The following is a 15106-nucleotide window of genomic DNA, read 5'->3' as shown; positions in this document are numbered from 1 at the left end:
TCTCCTGTTTGTCGTAGCACCTGTAGACAACACGCGCTTCCTTTCTCAGTCCTCATGCGAAAAAACTGACGCTCTGACCTGTCTTTGGTGCGTTTAAGCCAGCAGCGATGCAAAAAAAACTGACGCAGTCAGGTTTTAGGGCACAGAGTTGATTCGTATCTAATCTTTGGCAATTGTAAATTCTTTTTAGCCCACTTTAAGTTCATACTAATCCGCTTTTTTTTTTTTTTTTTATAAAATATGGGGAAAGAGAAAGTGTTTGGAAACGGGCAGGCATTTCCAAATAAACACTTGCAAGAGGATTGGACCACGGTTGTGTGTTACATCAATCCGAGGCCAACTCACATCAGCACGTAGCAGAGTAAGTTTACACAATGACCTAGAAAATCCGTTTTATCCATAACCACCTTTTGATTCTTCTTTATCAGCTAGTATAGGAGTTTAAACTCATTTAAAAGTATGCAAGTGGTGTAACTCAATAGTTGGTTCAATCAATCCTCGTATGTACACTTCTGATAAAACAGACACTCCCATCTTGAAAAAAAAAACATATGCCGGAACTCAAATGAAAATGCCCCATTGAGAACATTTTGCATGCTCCTCTCTTGTTGACAAGTGTTATCTGAGACCGCCCCTCCCGTCTGCTGCCTCTCACAAGTCAGAAGATGCCCATTGGTCTGCTCATTTCAGACCGAGCACAATCGGATCAGTCCAAAGTCGGCAAGGGTGAGCAACCACGCCCGCCTGTGGGCTGTTGCTGCCTGCCACCAGTCGTCTTCTGCCTCCTGAGGCTTGACAAGACTTTAGCGTCACTAAATGTCAGAAATAGTCGCAGTCGGCATGGTATTTTTGATTTTGTGGAGGTGATGACATGATCTTATGTTTGATGCTTTTATACTTTCACAGTTTGAAGAGGACAAGAGTAGTAACGTGCATTTGCATTTTGGTGGCGATTGGTCGCCATTTCAGACAACAAAACTGACAAAGCGAGCAATATTACCTCACTCGCCTCCCTGCTGTGACGAAGACAGCTGAGATCGGAAAAAATAACAAACTGAGCTCCAAAAGGGGGCGTGCCAATTTGTCGTAAATCTCATCCAGAAAAAAGCCTTTACATCACTACAGAGTCTTTTGAGGGAGACATCGCAGTACTGTTGTCATTTTTACATGCAAACCTATTATATAATCAAGTGTTCCTTTTAAGCATTAAACTTAAAAAGAATCTCCTAGAGATCATTTGGTGAAATAAAATGCACCAGTAAAGTAGCCCCTCATACAACTATTCTCAGAAACTTCCACTAACAACCCAGGCTAAACATAGTATATGTATATATAGGGGAATCTATGACTAGCAAACGGCAACGAGGCATTTGCATCACTATAGTACATATCATTGAACTTAATCCTTCATTGAGATGTCAAACAGCATTCACTCCAACTTGTTCTTTTTGGAGAATCAAGTGTATTCCCCCATCAATCATACATGAATTCCAAAACATGTGAGAGGAAATGAAAGACTCACCCATGGACGGCCAGCTTCAAATCAGGGACGCAGATGTTGTCTTCTCCGCAATCCAGCAGAATCTGAGCCTGAAACACACATTTATTTAAACGCAAAAAAAAATTAACATAAAGACCCCCACACTTGAATTGAATTGCTTAGCTCATAAATCACATGTGCTGAAGGCAGACATGAGGATGAGTGTAGCGTGATGCAACATGTGCAATGACTGATGAATTCCGACACACACCTGGATCACAGCCCCTCTCTTTTATTACAGACGGATGATCTCAAACACTGTAGCGGCTCAATGGGACGACCTAGTGAGCTAATGATAGGAGCAGACGCGCAAGCACGCTCCTCAGCCAGCTGTGCCGGCACGCATATGTTTCGTGTTTGCGACGTCACAGGAGGAAACGACGCGTCCCGCTGTAGGGAAGGATACACACTTGCGGCACGAAGCATGTGGCAGCAAGCTCACCGATCTCGCCACCGTCCCACATCACAGCGCTCTGTGGCGGGCCACACTTTGCCCACACGCTACGCCACCCCATTGAAACCAGAGAGGCAGCGTTTGTTAAAATGCAAGAAGACTTCAGCGGGGCATATGCCGCATTATTCTAGCACCGGCCATTTCACGTGTGAATCGTCCTTGATGCAAATGTGATACTATTCGACGTAATAAACGTGTCAAACTTGAAATGTAAAGCGAAAACTAATGTTGAATGTGGTCAACACAGAAGACAGCCAAACACATGGACTCACGAATGCCAATCAGGAAGCAACCTAACTCGGGTTAGAATGTGTCCTACAAGTCGTAAAAGAAATGACAAGGAGGAGAGTTGACTTCACCGCCACAGTGGAAAATCACGTGACCAAACACAGAAAACAGATTAGCAGGCTTCCTATGTATGCTACAAACTAGCAAGACAACGGGTTGAAGACGTGATTGTTTGAAGCCGAACATGCTAACTAGCTAGCTAAATGAAGAAATAATCTTTCTGGTTGGTACATTCCAGACAAAAGTCAAATATATGTTAACATGAGTGACGTCATCTATCGCAGGGGGGCCCAAATCCTGATCTATCGTCATCTTTGGTGGCTCTGTGGTGACGTCTTGTTTGTTGTTTTTTCTTTTAAAAAGAGATATTGTTGATGTTTAAAGTTTCCCCGCGTGGCATGTCCATTTTGCCATTACTTCAGTGAAAAGTAAGTGCTTTTGTGGAAGGAGGTTGCGCATAAATCGGATTACTAGGGAAGATACCAGTTAGCCTAGCTTGTTAGTTGCATTCTCCAGCAGTCTGAATGCACTGCGGCACATTGCTGCCTCTCATAGGTCAGACCTGGAGGTACTACATCAGGTCAAGGCTTGACTGAGTCTCCAAAAATGTCAAATAGTTTGGAAACCATTTTTTCCCCATCAAGTATAATCAAATCAATACAGATTAAAAACAGGAGTCACCATTGTTCTCAATAAAGTCAGAGGAAATCAATTTGCAGAGCTGGGGAGAACGTCAACATCAAGCAACGGTCTAAGAGGTGAGAAATTTCAGAATTCCCAGTTTTCTGGAATATTACAATTGAAAACGGCTAAAGTAAACAGATTGTCTCTTCCGAGGAACGAAAGCAACAGAAAGTGCTGCGGCTAGATCAATGTTGTACATGCGGCAAGCTAAATTGCATCAGGCTGCGACTGTCAGTGTCACGATGTTGGTGATGACGAGGATAATAAATAGAAGGAGGAGATTAGAGAGAGCCATGTGCCCGCCTCCACCCCCTCTGTTATTACACCCACACCAGGCTCTAATTATGGACACCAAGGGAAGCCGCCATGTTAACTACGCATCTGTTTCTTTGGACCTGTGCGGGTCACACATGTGATGCTAGGAGCTTCACAACCACTCTGACAAACATTTGCAGTATAATGACGGCATACATATTCAATAGGCCATTATCAGGCGAACTAGAGCACAGAAGAGAAGTAAGTCTTTTTAGAAGGACGTCAAACCGCATGATTTCTCCCAGCTAATCACAAACTGGAGAAAAATAAATTGGGATATATATAAAGTGCAACGTGTTTTAGTACAAAAAAAAAGTTGATTTTATTTTATTATATATATATATATATATATGCGAAATATTTTTTTTAGTTTATTTCTTATGTGTTTTTTTCATTTTACTAATGCCAATCAATTATATTAAGACTTGGATGTATAAAATGTTACTTAAAACATTGCCCATAGAGCAAAATAAAGTAGCTTTGTCCTCAAGGACGAATTCTATTATTTTGATATATTATCCACAATATTTCCTATTTGTTTCTTAAAAATCTAAATGACAAGAAATCTGAGTCAGCTCAAACTCCAGGAACAAATTATTGTTCAACCTTAAAAGATACACAAAAAATGCAATGCATATAATCAAAACAATGTAAGGTTGCGGTCTATTACAGTTTCATCGAGCCTTTTGTCTAATAATGTCAAAGAGACTTGATAATTGATGAAGACTACATTTTTTTTATGTAGTTTTAGGAACAAAAAAAAAAAGATAACATACGCCAAATAAAACTCTATGTGGGATTTACAGTGGAAAGGTCAAATCAAACAATTTGGATTTTGACCTTACTTCTTCTCAGTTGGTGTACATCTTCTGCCACGGATGATTGACGTTTGGATTTGTTACAAATTGAATTCTTAATCTGATCGCATGAGATTTTGTCCAGCGTCGCGCAACAGATTCTGTTCAATTGTATTTGAAATGGAGTGCCCTCTGAAGAGCGCAATCAAGCGAGAGTGCTTCATTAATCAAAGTCAGAAAGGACAATGAGGGCCTTGTTGTACACTTTCAAGTTCCGAAGAAGAACAACAGCTGAGAGTCATGCAAATGATGCCAGAATAACGCCCATTAATAGATCCAGCATGAGACCATCAATCCCGCCAGGAACATACGGAATACGTTAAGGACGAGAGCGTGAGTGGGTTTTGAGACGCATCCAGACTTGATGAAATGTTGCTGCCGCACAGTCTCACAGTCTGATGGAGGTCGCGGCTGCGTTATCACAATAATCTCGGGTTATGTGTATGAAATTAAATATCCTCAACACTACTCCCGCCCCCAATTTGACACATGAGTATGGTGCGTTTCAGGATTATCCATAGGGGGAGTTTTGCCGGATTTAAGTTTGATATTTTAGCTCAAGGTCTTGATTCTTGGCAGCGCACCACATTTATGAGAGGCCCACAAGCTTTTGATATGTTGAAGGCACCGGTGTTGATCCAGCCCAGGAGGAACTACATGACAGTGAGAGACACACAAACCACCATTAACCAAACTGGCTGTGGGAGCTCATCGGGTCGTAGCCCAGATATTAAGTCTTCGGAATGTACAGTTCTCGGCGGTTGTAGAACGCTGGCAACAATATTTTGGCAAAGGCCCTTTTTCTTTTTCACACACCAGTGTCCAGTGAGTGACCATCTGGGTCAATGGCTTCAGTATGGAACAAACACATTAAACCCCAATGAAGAGGACGAGCCAGCAAGCCCATTCTCAGGTCCGATATCAAGCAACTCACAAATGGAAAACCACAAATCACATCGAAAGTCTTCCCAGAAGAGTTAAAAGATTTTCTCCATGTTCATTCCTTTTGTCCGCTCACTGCCATCTGCACATCTAACTTTAGTCATTTCTTCATATTTTCATTCGGAAATTGCATTTTAAAATCACCTGAATTTCTATCTTGCACTGTAGTTTCTTCATTATTGCAATTAGATGAAACTTAACAACATTTTGATGACATTTTGAAAAATAAATTCTGTTGAGTTGGATTTTTTATGCTCATTAAAATCGGCATGCTGATTGCCATTTTTTTTTCCAACACGTCAATTTTTTCTCGACATCTTATCAAACGAGCATGGTAGGATTTTATGTTTATGTTATGACACATAAACATTTATTTAATATTTTCTAAGAAAACGGCAATTTGCATTTTATATCATTGTGCTTATCAGGTGTAATTAATTTATTTTTAAAGTACCTTCTGCTCTATTATGTTGGGCGATTGATAGTTGAGAATGGGTCGCAGCCCGTGCTGGTCCGCAGCAGCTTTGTTATCCAGGCTGAAGTTCAACGCCACCAAGATGGAGGAGAGTTTATCCCTGAAGTCCTTCTCATCCTGCAGCCCCCAAAAAATTACATTGAAAATGCTGTTGCATAAAATAGACTGGACATTATATATGTCTGTGAAACAGGACATACTCTGAGGTAAATCTTGTTGTGGTTGCACACACGCTCGCCGTGGCGCACTCTCATGTTCCTCTGCAGCAAAGGCTGCTGGGAATCCAGGAAAAGAGCTCTTTTCACTGCTCCTTTCTGCTTGAATTTCTGACTGTCCAGCTGCACCTCCACCTGGAAATCTGTCATGCACAAATGCTCATTCAGCGGGATGATGGATTCGCATTGTCAGCGGGTGTATGAAATGTCAAAATGACTGATGAGTCGACAAATGCTGGCTTTGCACATCATGGGTCAAGTGACAAAATTCTCATTTATTTGCCTAATAAAAAGCCCAATTTGGATATACGTCAGGGCAGGGGGTGGGAAAACATGGAATCAGATGTCCTCGACGTTTTAAGTTCATAGGTGATTTGAATGTGATTTAAATGCGCTTCATTATTTTGGGGGGAGAATTTTAAACAATATAAATATATTACAAAAAGAAATCCAGCAATCATCTTCCAAAACCTTCACAGCCAGCTGTCCATTTTAAAACAGTCAGTTATTGACAACGCGGCTGTGGAATGTATTCTCACCGAGAACGTCTGGTAGGTGCTTCCCTTCAGCGGATATGCAGAAACTCAAGTTGACACTGCGTTGGACAGATGTTTGATAGTAAATAAAAAACACACACAGTTCACAAGGCCATTCCTTACATGTTTCCCATTTCAGTGCAACGTAACAAATACAATGACTAACATACTGGGAATGTCTGGAAGCCAGCTTTCATAAATTGAAGCATGTAAAAAAGGAGTAGCAAAGTTAAGAAGGGTGAAATTGGGCAAGCACTCGAGTTTCAGCACTGAGTGCCCAAAGGCTACCCATGGAAGTCGTCTCCCATGACATCAACTGCATAACACACTGCTGATGTCTTAACAGTCAACCCCCCCATTAAATAATTTCAGAGGCCGCAAAAAAACCAACAACAAAAAAAAAAAAACGGGCTTGCCATGGATGTCCCGTTAACTTTGAGTAAGTGACAGTTTGCAGGTAATATGATTTGACTCGAAAACATTTACAAGTGCAAATACTTGATCTGTATTGCAGTTTTGGGTCTCTTAAATTTGCAGGATTAAAAATAAAACTAACAGGATTTGGCAAAGAAGAGGAATTCATAAAAACTTAGAAAGCTTTGGTGTAATTGTAGGAGTCATTCAATTTACTTACTTTTTGTACTTTTAGTATTTATATTTTAACAAGTGCCATTAAAGAACAGTGTCTTCTTGCCTTTAAAGTGCCCAAAACCGATTTGACCAGGTGAGTGATTATTTCATTTAACATTTTATTTCCAATGTAACCTAATCATTTAATAATAACCAAATAAATAAATAAATACATAAATACAACTAATAAATAAACAAATAAATAGGTCAGTGATTATTTCATTTCACATTTTATTTCCAATGTAACCTAATCATTTAATAATAACAATAACATATATAATAATAAATAAACAAATAAATTCAATTCACACTGGCGTCTGCATTATTGGCGAAATAGTCAAACAAGCTAATGTGAATGAACTGCTTTCTTTGCCCTATCCAAAAAGAACAGAGAGACAAAGTACAAGGACCTCTATTGAGGAGCACTAATATCTTTATCCAAGCTCCTGTGTGTGAATGAGCCAGCACAACTGAGAGTCTACGTGTCCTGATGTTTCCCAGCTGTGTTCCACTACCAAACAATATCGCATTCAAAGCAACTCCAAGGAAATGGGGAGAAAAAAAAAAACTTGAAGCCCCTCCCCTCTCACTCTCCTTGCCATTATCCTCTCTGAAAACTCATCACCCTGGCAACGCGGCAGTGTAATCAAGACACACGTGTATACAAGAGTTTCCTTCATAGAGTGGGGGGGGGGGGGGGGGGGGGGTGCACACATGAGCACAGTGTCAACCACATTGAAAATCGAGTGACCGCCGTCTGTTTCCTCTCCTCTGGAAGGAAATAGTGTGCACATTTATAGGAAGTCACAATGGCCAACAATGCTGCTATTGAACACGTTGCTTCAACGCACGAAACAAAAAACGTGCGTCACATGAGAGAAGCACTCGGCTAACGCCGGTGGCATGCATATTCCTTATCAGACAGGAAAGAAGTGTTTACAGAAGTTGAGTTCTGGTTACTCACCAAGAAACGGGAATGGTTGCGTTCCCGTTCGTGATCAAGCAGTTCTTCTCTTCGGGGTTGATCATGGTGGGGTAAACGGTCAGTGAGGCGCTGGTGTTGACGATGGCTCGGGATCTGTGAGAGACCACCACGGAGATGGGTCAGCCGGGACATATGGTACACAGATCACTTGTGGGGACTTTGCAGAATGAATCCACCACTTAATACCTAAAGCAGGGGTGTCAAACTCATTTTTGTGGACGGGCCACATCGTAGTTGTGGTTTCCCTCAGAGGGCCGGTATGACTGTGAACCCATATAAATTGATTGGAAAGCCAGTTTTGAAATCAGAAGCTAGTAAGTAATTGTTCAACAATTTTTCAATGTATTTTAAAAGGGGAGGATTGGTAACAAATAAATGGCAATATCTCATATCTCAGTGTTGTTAAAAGTGAAGAAAATATGCTAGAAACTGGAAGTTGATGCAGATGATTTTCCCTTTGCGGGCCACATAAAATGAGGTTGCGGGCCAGATCTGGCCCCCGGGCCTTGAGTTTGACACATGTGACCTAAAGTATCGCTTGGAAATAGTAGAGAGCTTCAATGCTATACAGTTTATGATTCCAAGCCCGTCAAGGAGAACATACCTGTAGAGAACTGCCTTATCAACTCCAAAAGCACCAACAATAAGATCTGAGAAGATGAGGAGGAAATGATTAGAAAACGTGGAAAATGCTGAATAAGCACATTTGTTTTTTTTAATAACGTCACTGACCTGGGTAACCATTCCTATCGAGATCCTTGGCCCCTCTGAGGGCGAAGCCAAAACTGGCAGGGATGGAACCTGCGGCCCACTGGCCTGCGATCACCTGGGATGGCTTCTCTCGGATGCCTTGCGGGAAGCCGTTGAAGATGTAGACCAAGCCCTGCTGCTCTTCCCCACCGAACGGACAACTCACAGCGACGTCTGCCCGGGGTAAGACAACGTTTTTTGATTAATTTTGGAAAATACATTTGACGCTGGCGCTGGAAACTCAACACTGTGCAAGCTAGAAATGCCCATAAAAAGCCCAACAGAAGAAATAAATTATGGACTACAGAGTTTGCTAATACTGTAAAAGTGTTTCATACAGTCACAATTATCAGATAGCATGTATATACCACCCCAAGCAATTTTATTGTACACCAATTCTATTTTAGTCCATTACGGAAACTGGATAAAGGTGCACTTTAAATAAATAAATAAATTCTGAATTTATTTTTGCAATCAATATTGGGACCATTGGAAGTATTGTGTCCACCCAGGAAATACTCCGCGAACTAACAAACAAATTGTCAAACAAACATGAATCCAAAACTCGAGGAATTGTTTCCACTTGTTGTCACTTTACCCAAGATGGAGGTCGTTGTCATCTTCCTAATGGCTTTCAAGTCATACAGTATCTGATCATTATAGTGTTGTTAATTTCACATTATTGTATTTGTAAGAATTTTGGGGGGAGAGGGGTTGACTGCCAAATGGGAGTAAGACTAAAAAATAAATATATTAATTCATGAAAAATTTGATTTAAAGTGCAGGATTTTCAATCAGCATTGCACTAACATGAAACTTCCAAATGCCCAAATGCAGTCCTCATGTTTCGGTGGCCAGCTGACAACTAGGGAGATAATAATTAAAAAATATCTGTTCTATTCTACAACAGAGTTGCCTCTTCTCACCATTGTATCCATCCTGGTTCAGATCTCCCAATGGTGCGATGGTGCTGCCAAATCTGCCAAACACCTGAGTGCCTGTCAGGTGAAGTAGACTGAGCTCCAGGCTCAAGGGTGCACGCTGCAGGTATACGTAGACTCGACCCATTTCCTCCAGGCGGCCGTCGGAGCCTCGCGTCATGAACATGGGGGCGCCCACCAGCAGGTCGACCAGCCTGCAGACAAAAAAAAAGGACATCAATTAAGTGATTCGGACACTTGGGCGCCAGAGGTGTAATGACGAGTCGGTGGCCTTCAATTGTTTCCCGATTGTTATTTTTGGATGGGAAAAACTCACCCATCGCTGTTGACATCAGTGGTGGCTACTGCATAGCCAAAATATGATCCCATCTGGAGACAAAGAGTTCAATTGTCAAGAAACACGCTCTCATTGTGAAACTTTTATTTTTATTTAATCAGAAAGAGTCATCACTTTTCTATTTTTAGAATTGCCGCTAAGATTTTCGACCAACGATTGAGCTTCACTGAAAACTGCGGCTTAGCCTTTTTTTGCATTCATTTTACATTCAGAAATTCCAATTCCAGTTTTATTCTAATAATAAATTATTATTAATGACATACCAATATAAAATATCGTAAAAAAATATGAAAATCGTAGAGAAACATGAGCATGTCCACACAGGATTTATTCACTGGGAACATATTTAGCGTTTTAGTTCAAAATGTTTCAACAGCAAACTTTGCTTTTACTTCCAGTTAGCATTAGCCTTCTATGTTGCTGAAGAAAATATAATAATTTTTTTTCAAAATGAATAACTGTGCGATAGTCTAACCACAATAAATAAATGGTTATTTCATAGTGAAAAAAAATGAAATAATTGAATTAAAAAATAAAACAAAAAAGTTTGAGGATTGCGAAAATGATTGGATTTTAAAATAAAGAAGTTAATGTATATTTGCACCTATGTACAGTTACTGTACATGCAAACTATCTGGATCTAAACTGCTTGCCATGCCCGCAAAATGTATTCATCAGGACCATCCAGACTGGAAATCACAATCAGATGACAACAGAGAAAATTCTTTCGCCAACATTGGTTTCATAAATCAGCTTTCAGCAGCGCCATTAAATGAGGCCATGGGACCAGTTTCACTCACCTGCTCGCCTGTGTAATTAATCATCGTCTTCAAATCAGTGCCATTTAGAATGGACACCTGCAAAACACCAGACAAAGATGTTCTTCTCTTAACATGGCCTTACAATAGAAAAGAGTGATTGCCATATTTTGATATTTTTCAGCATTCGTCTTAAAATTCACACAAGCACCAAACAAGAGAATCAGAATAGAGCAATTTCTTACCAAACCATAAAGCATGACTCCTTTCGGAACACCGGCCACAAAATCTGAGGGAAATCATGAACAGATTTGTCATATAACATATCTGGTTGGCTCAGCTTCATGTTCTCTTTAGTCCACTGCAGTTGTATTTGAGGCATTTAACTAACGTTACCTTCAACTTGGTCTCCACTGAACTCTCCCACAGCCACAGAGTAACCTAATAGGACATAAAAATGAAAGTAACATTTGATGGGAAACTAATAAACGAGGGTTGAAGGGAATTCTGTTTACCTTGGTAGCTGTCGTCATGTTTAGCCTGGACCTGTTTTGTCTGGATCTGACCATCCACAGACTGCATAAAGTAGCCCGGGTAATAGGCCTTAATAATGTCCTCTTTATCTGCGGAGATCACCTGACCTAAGGGAAGACCAAAGATGAAAACCAGTTATATATATTATTATCGTTATCATTTTTCTTATTTTATTTTTTATACAAAGAAACCAGAATTGTAACTCAAGCATACCCTGCCAGAAGTAGCTGCCCGGCCCACCCAACACCACTCGGCCGTCCTGAAAGATTAAAAAAATATAACAATCAATTGGGCGTTTACAACGCAGACGGAGGAAGCGGACAAACCCTGATCCTAAACGGGGTCGTTACCGTGGTGAAGTCTGCACTGAATCCTCCTTGGCAGTAGCCTTGTCCTCCCTCATCACTGATTTCTACACAAAATCAGGAATCAAGATAATATATCAAAAATAAAATATATTCAACAAAAATACAACACGGAAATTGTACACAATATATCATAGATATCAGATTCGGTTGCTTTGTACCCATAGATAGGTTTGTGTTCAGTTTTGGGCCCTTTCATGAACAACCACAATTAGAAAATCGTTAAATAAACCCTGATAAAAGCAGAAAAGACAAAAATAATGCTAATGCTGTTGAGGATATTTGCGTTATAATGTTTGATAAATATTATAAAAGCAACGGACTTTGGGTGAGGAGCAATGTACTTGTTTGCTGACAACCAAACAATTTCCAAAAATCCACCCGTTTTTGCCAATCTCAGGGGGCGGCCATTTTATCATTGTCAAATGAAAATGACAGCAAACGACCAATCGTGGCTCAGCGTCAGATAACAGGTGAGCCGTGATTGGTCGTTACCTGAGCTCTGAGCGACGGTGATGTCATTTTCACTCGACAGAAGTGACAAAATGGCCGCCGCCTGAGATGGCGAAAAACTGATAGATTTCATTTTTGGGGTTGACTTCTCCTTTAAGCTAAGATAAGGGTGACAGTCACCTGTTCGACAGGGCGCATACTCCACAAATTTGGTGAAATTCTGAACGGAGAGATAGCAAGTCCCAGTGGCGTCAGACCGCGGTATGTCCTTTTCTGTCCGCCACGAGTAGAGCGGTGCGCAGGCCTGAAAGAAAGAGAATGCTCGGGTCAGTATGGAAGAGATGGGGTAGTGGACAAGGCAAGTTTTTTTTTCCTTTTAGGTGGGAGATGTTTTTCCAGTTGCTACAACAGTGATCAAAGACGGAGGACGCCAGTTGAGGACGTCAGTCCATCTGGAGCAGGCTAACCACAAATCCCAACTCAAGTCATGACCCGTGCTGGACCAAATGACGGGCGGCTCACTTCTGACGTCACTGGATAGGCGGGAGGGGACATTTCTTCGCGATGTGTTGGATTTGGAAATGACAAGTGGACTTTGACAATAGTTGACACAGTCTGAATTATAAGGTCCAAACAACCTGTGGTGGTTAAATGGAATGTTCCACTCATACATTTGACGGCGATACCAGTTTTGGAATTTTTTTATGAATAAGGCCGGAGGGTCGAGGCCGGAGCCGTACCGAGATTGGGGACTGACTGTCAAAAAAGGGTCAAGTGCCCAGCTCTGACTACACGGCGGGCTCATTCGTGCCGCAATCTTTAGCCGGGGTAAACTTACCAGAATGGTGTCACCGTGGGAACGCACAGTGGCGCCGAACCATTGGTGTGACTTGAACTCAATCTGATGTACCGTGTTGTTGATCAAGACCAAACGAGCGCCTGTAACACACACACACAGTGAGTGTATTTTTACAACAACTATGAAAAGAAAAAACAAAAGATGATTTGATGCAACATTTTTCAGCTTTTTGGCTTCTCTCAGGTTGTAATGATTGTTAGCGAGGTAACATGAAATTAGCAAACAGTCAAAAGCGAACCAAGAAATGATGACTTGGGACACAGAAGACAATACAGAAGGTCAAATTATGTTTTTAACAGCCAGCCAGCGACAATAAATAATTATGAAGAGGGTGACAATTCAACGAGCTGATGTACGTCATCCAGAGTAGCTGACCGAGTTTGGACAGGACTGTCCTGAGCTTAACCTCAATGACCCTTAGCCATGTTTGACCACCTGGCTACGAATCTGCCACTCCGCCACTCCACCCGCAAGCGAGAGATGACAGATGGTCGCCGGAGTCAGGTTTAAACTTTGCAAAGTCATTGGCAGGCAGATGCTGCATCTGCGCCGCAGCCACAAAGCAATGCAAACAAAATCGATTAGGGAGGGAAGAAGACATTTTTGAAAATTGAATCTCAAGCTGGCGATCCAGGAACCACTTTGTCTCGAACCGTTTAAAAATGGCAGAACCAAGAGCGTGCTGCGAGTCGTAAAGGCGGATGATCGTCGATTGTCAGCCAACTCCACAACACAAAAGTGGCGCTCTGTTCCGTCCTCTTTGTGGTACCGACTTTGGTCCAAGCAAAATAATCACTCTTTTGGACCAAAGCCCTCACAGCAACATGGTCATCATTCTTTATTTCGACACACTTTTGCTTCAAGCTCTCCATTTCCACATCTAGCTCATTTCCACGTCCGTTCCAACTAAATTCCATTTCCTACGCCACATTTTCCCAAGAGGCTCTCTAACATAACTTGAAGCAAAACAACAATATGCACTTAATATCCCTTTTTTTTCTCATGCCTGCCCAAGTGTTTAGGTTTCCTGAGGTGAATCAAAGCACTTCAGTCATAAAGGCAATTATCGAACACGAGAGACGCTTCAAAAGGCTCCTTGCAAGCATGTTACTTCAGCTAACATCTACTTGCTGCGAAGGCTTTAAGAATACACCGCCATATTTTCATACCTCACAGGTGTCAGCGTGGATAACTCAAAGACAACACGGGACAAGGTTGTGTAGATTTGGCTCCGATTACTAAGGCAACTTGCAAAGCACACTGGAGGAGGCACTCTTAAAATGTTTGAGCGGTTTTGAAGACAAAAGTTAACCTCTAGAGCAGCGCTGGGCAAACTTTTTGATTGGCGGACCACAATGGGTTCTAAAATTTGACAGAGGGGCCGGACCAGGAGCAAATGGATGGAGTGTTTTGGTCACCTCACCTCATTGGAGAAAAAAAATACATTTAATTTTAAATGAAAGTGGACAAAAGGATTACAACAATTATAGATGTCTTTGAAAAACCCCAATTTTTAGAAAATAAAACATTAACAAGGTTTATTCATTTCATTTTTTTTCAAGTTCGGCGGGCCGGATTAAAGCGTTTTACAGGCCGCATGTGACCCTCGAGCCGTAGTTTGCCCACACCTGCTCGAGACTAATCATGAAACTCCCTTCACATAATTTAAGTTCACCTCAAAGAAGCGATTTCCAATTGACTTGAATCTCTTTTTCAATTCTATCTATGTGTTTCAATCACATCAAGTCTGTCCCCTAAATATCACACTTTGTCGTCGAGTTTGGTGGTATTGCATTTATCAGGGTGTTAATGACACCAAAACACAAAATTATCTCATCAGTTTTATTTTTTTTAGAAATTTCCAGTTCAATCCTCTCCCCTCAAATGAACATGGTTGTACCTCCAGTCCACTTGTTAATTAATTTGTTGACACCAAAGAAGAAGCGCATCAGCATAGTTTGTTTTCTCTGACATGAAACCCCATTCAGTAAAGTCGTTTGCCCACAACGATAATATTTTTGAGGGAAATATGCATTCTATATTGTCTGAATTAAATTTGCATCCTGGGGGTAATAAAGCGATTGAGATACTTGTGATAACTCATGACTTGTGATAAATGATCATTGAAATGGGAACAAAATGTGATTGATTCTCTCCTTGGAATGGACCTAATAGCCAAAGATGTAAA

At 41.1% G+C, this 15106-nt stretch overlaps 1 protein-coding gene across 1 annotated transcript in view; it reads right to left on the bottom strand.

The window, feature by feature from the left end:
* The window catches only part of itga5 (integrin, alpha 5 (fibronectin receptor, alpha polypeptide)), a 43036-nt gene that overhangs the window by 11441 nt on the left and 16489 nt on the right, over positions 1-15106 (bottom strand). The window contains exons 3-19 of the mRNA XM_088289331.1: positions 12898-12998; positions 12240-12363; positions 11592-11653; positions 11455-11500; positions 11223-11348; positions 11104-11148; positions 10953-10996; positions 10750-10806; positions 9929-9981; positions 9598-9806; positions 8654-8845; positions 8526-8571; positions 7901-8014; positions 6310-6365; positions 5756-5913; positions 5535-5672; positions 1523-1590 (exon numbers count right to left, since the gene is read on the bottom strand). Of these exons, the coding sequence (XP_088145457.1) occupies positions 1523-1590; positions 5535-5672; positions 5756-5913; positions 6310-6365; positions 7901-8014; positions 8526-8571; positions 8654-8845; positions 9598-9806; positions 9929-9981; positions 10750-10806; positions 10953-10996; positions 11104-11148; positions 11223-11348; positions 11455-11500; positions 11592-11653; positions 12240-12363; positions 12898-12998 (1639 nt within the window). The remainder of the gene's footprint in view (positions 1-1522; positions 1591-5534; positions 5673-5755; positions 5914-6309; positions 6366-7900; positions 8015-8525; positions 8572-8653; positions 8846-9597; positions 9807-9928; positions 9982-10749; positions 10807-10952; positions 10997-11103; positions 11149-11222; positions 11349-11454; positions 11501-11591; positions 11654-12239; positions 12364-12897; positions 12999-15106) is intronic.

This window comes from Idiotropiscis lumnitzeri, chromosome 3 (genome assembly GCF_059441095.1).
Source record: "Idiotropiscis lumnitzeri isolate Australia: NSW breed Sydney's pygmy pipehorse chromosome 3, RoL_Ilum_1.0, whole genome shotgun sequence".
NCBI classification, from domain to species: Eukaryota; Metazoa; Chordata; class Actinopteri; order Syngnathiformes; family Syngnathidae; genus Idiotropiscis; species Idiotropiscis lumnitzeri.
This window is presented reverse-complemented; position numbering and strand designations above follow the sequence as displayed.